General features: G+C 45.9%; 1 protein-coding gene across 1 annotated transcript in view; it reads right to left on the reverse strand.

Moving 5' to 3' along the window:
• unc5b (unc-5 netrin receptor B) overlaps nucleotides 1-3,541 on the reverse strand; it is a 46,023-nt gene extending 42,482 nt beyond the window's left edge. Inside the window, exon 1 of the mRNA XM_068327835.1 lies at nucleotides 2,818-3,541. Within this exon, the coding sequence (XP_068183936.1) occupies nucleotides 2,818-2,902 (85 nt within the window). The 5' untranslated portion in view covers nucleotides 2,903-3,541. The remainder of the gene's footprint in view (nucleotides 1-2,817) is intronic.
• Nucleotides 3,542-3,868: the final 327 nt, after the last annotated feature.

The following is a 3,868-nucleotide window of genomic DNA, read 5'->3' on the forward strand; positions in this document are numbered from 1 at the left end:
CTAGCCTTTGCCAGAGGTTTTAATGACAACTGAATGCCATTCTGCTCCTTTCTTTTCTCAAGAAGAATATTTAACACCCATGCCCTGAGATCAATCTATCTCACCGTGTGTCTCACTGATTCATCTGTCTAGCATCTCCTCTTTCTGTTTTTTTTTCCTCCTCCCTTTCAGATGCACAGCATTACCCTGTGTAACCCCGTTCGCTGTTTTGTTCACACATATCCTCTGCAATTGGCACACTTGCTTGAACTGCCATGCTTTTATCTCATCGGCAAGCCTATTGGTACCCTGAAATCCTCCACTACCCCCGTCGCCATCCAGGTGAGTTACGCCTATGAGAGACAAGCAGCTGTTCCCCTCCCACTCCTTTTCTCCTTTGCTGTCTCTGATGTCAAGAATTTGAGCATCATAAGCACATTTTAAATATTAACAAAGACCACTTTGCACATATGAATAATACAGCAGAGAGGGCAGTGGTTGGCCAGCGATCCCATCCCCTGCCGCCTGACAACCATAAAGCTAATGCACTGCTCCGGGACAGAATGTGGCCCGGCGTGGTCTGTCAGCAGGATGAGCCTGAAGAGCTAGTCTAGCCTGTAGCCTGTCCTGAAGAGAGCTGTCTTGTCTGTTTATTTATCACGGTGCCCAACCACCTGTCCAAATCTCTGCAAATGCAACAGCCTGGTAGCACTTTGTTATGACTACATGTTTCAGAGACGCTCTAATCTAATCTGACATCTCAATCTGTTGGGCGTCTCTGAAGCAAAAATCTACTTTGGAGGATTTTTATTTTGAAGGGGACTCTTGTTGACACGATCCTTTCTTTGTTTTTGCATCTAAACTTCATATGTTTAGTAGACATTGTTACCTTTTATTATTTTGAGGGCCTTTTTGTCGGCTCGTGTGCTTGTGTTTGTCTGGAGCAGGAGGATTCCCACACTTAACACCAATGAAACAACACATCCTAGACCAGAGTCGCTATTCAACCACCTCTCTATGGGAGTGTCTGACATGCTACGCTCCGCAACTCTGAACGCTCGACTGCTCACCCTCGCTCTCAACCCGTCTTGACCTCCCAGTCTGGACACTGGTCTCCAACTGCCCCCTCCTTTTTTTTTTTTTTGCTTACTGGGGCACCTGGTTGCCTCCATTTAATCCTGACATATCACAAACTGCTTGAACACTACTTCCCGTATGTTGGATTTTTATTACTGATGAAGTCATTAACAATGACACACACACACACACACACACACACACACACACACACACACACACACACACACACACACACACACACACACACACACACACACACACACACACACACACACACACACACACACACACACACACACACACACACACACACACACACACAGGGCTCAGTAGACAGTAGGGGAGTTACTGCAGATGAGTGTTCCTGGTAATTAATGTGTGTGTCTACATGGGACGAGGCCCATGGTATGGCAAGAAATCTGATCTCAACACAATGCAGGCAGGAGACTGAAACAGGAGGGATGTGAGCGGAGGTGACAGAGGAGAGGAACACACAATGGGAGAGGAGATAAATGCAATCTGTCTGTCCCATCATGCATTCCCTAAATATATCTCCGGCCTCACTCAGACAGAAACTTTACTGGGGCACACTGAGCTATTGTCCCCTGCTGTTCCCCTCCTCCCCTCAGCAGGACCTCGCTGCAATTCTCCAACATTTATTTCAACCTTTCTCATTTCTCAGGCAAGGATTTCCACAACTTTAATAAACGTAAGCTGCTTTTCTGCTCTGCATGATCAGGGAATAATACAAACAGGAGGATGTATGTAGGAAGGTTCTTATTGATATTCAAAGGAATGGCCGCATACCTGGATAGGCAGGTCAGTGCGGCTTCCATGTGATCAGTGCATTATTAAGACATGGACTTCTTCAGGACAGATTTAATATTATTTGAGCTTTCAGAAAAGCTGGGGCAGCTTTTGAAGCTGCAGTTGTGACCATTGTTCTTTTTTCTGACTATAAACCAAACTTAATCCATTAAACCCTCAGATTTCTGACATGTATTTCAGCCTGACCCTGTAAAGGAAAAGGAAGAAAATGCCCAGCATCATCAAGAATTAGGCAACACTGTGTGAAATATTTAATCTAACACTGCGGATGGACTGTGTCACCTTGGAGTCCATCGCCTGTTCTTATACTTCATCAACCAGGGTGACCTGCTCAGTGTTCCAAGTGATTTCATCTTCATGAGGATCTTATCTGCTCAAAGTGGAATACTAAATCCAGTAAAATAATGAATAGAAAGGAATTATTCAACTAGGGGTGTTTGGCATTTGAAAAAATAACTGGAAAAACTACGCTTAAACAAGTCACTAAATTTAGATTTCATCTGGAAAGAAAAAAAAACCCAGACTCTTCCCTCGAAGCACTTTAACTCTGTTCTACTTTTCACAAGACTTTTTTTTCCATTTTCTTTCTGAAAAGTCAAGAAGGCATAGAGCAAAACCTTAATTACTCCCTGCGCACAGGGGGGAGTTATATTTTTCCGCTCCAAGTAGAAGTGAGAGCCCTGAACATGGGTGTATTGTCAGGTTGAGGAGTTTTCTGAGAATATAAAAGTACAGCTCATCAAGGAGACCCCAGACCCCTTCACTGAACAATCAACTTCAAACTGAAGGTACCTCAGGTGGTTGGACACCTTTGGGAAAAAATGATGATTTTTTTTTTGCAGCTTGACTTGATGTGTTTGATAATAAATAAACAAACACATAAATAAATAAATAAAATTATTATTTACAGTGATTAATTATGAAACTTACCAGTGGCAGATGCGACCCATGCTCCGATCAGGAGAAGTACCAGAGGAGCGAGGTGTCGGCCGCGCTGCATCCGAACAGGGAGCATCTTTTCCGGTTACACCGCCGCGAAACTTCCCGGGTTGTCCACAGCTTAACCTGCGGTGCCGTCGACTCACCGAAGTGAATGGTGAATCAAAAAGTGTAAAAACCCAAGAGTCCGATGATTTCTGTCGGATGTCCTTTTTCTGACAGGCTTAACTGTTCACTTAGTTTCTCGCTCAGAACGCATCCATCGGTGAACCCCAGCGCGGAGAGCAGAGACCGAAGGGCTGCCGTGTCCGTCCGGAATGGAAGTTTAAACAGGACAATAGAGATCACACCCTGTGAATATATGAAGGAACAATTCGTCGCGGCTGCTCCACGTGAAATTCATCCCCTGAAGCGCCTAACAACTCGTTTGCCGGGGAGTTTTTACGCACGGAGGTGCCATAAAGGTCACTTTAAAGTTTGACGCATTTTCTGAATGGATGAAATTCGATGACAGACAGATCCCCAACGAGGACAAACTTGGGTTTGCGACTGCATTAAAATAAGTAGACGGATATGTTCTCCGATGTCTGGAGGACTAGGGAGTCAGTGCCCAGTGCTCCCTTCACGTCCACAAAGTGTAAACAAGAACACGGGGCTCGACGCTAAAGCGCAGTTCCAGCCTCCAGACCACCGGCCCCCGCCTGGCCAATCACAAGCCGTCCTCCAGCTCCGAGAGTTAAGACTGAAGGTAACCCGGTGGCAGGAGAGGAGTAGATGGGAGGGGAGAGATGGAAAACCCGGATCCAAAGACGCATGGAGCGCTCTGGATTCAGGAGGCAAATAAGAATGAGTGTCAGACTGTCTATCTGTCTGTCTATAAGTCTATATGCCTGTCTGTCTGTCTGTCTGTCTGTCTGTCTGTCTGTCTGTCTGTCTGTCTGTCTGTCTGTCTGTCTGTCTGGTGTGTGACTAGTCCAGCTGCAGCAGCAGTGCCTCCTGCCAGGCCGTCCCTCTCCTCCACAGGTCCTCCTCTCCCCCAGGT

Source organism: Antennarius striatus, chromosome 11 (genome assembly GCF_040054535.1).
Source record: "Antennarius striatus isolate MH-2024 chromosome 11, ASM4005453v1, whole genome shotgun sequence".
NCBI lineage: Eukaryota > Metazoa > Chordata > Actinopteri > Lophiiformes > Antennariidae > Antennarius > Antennarius striatus.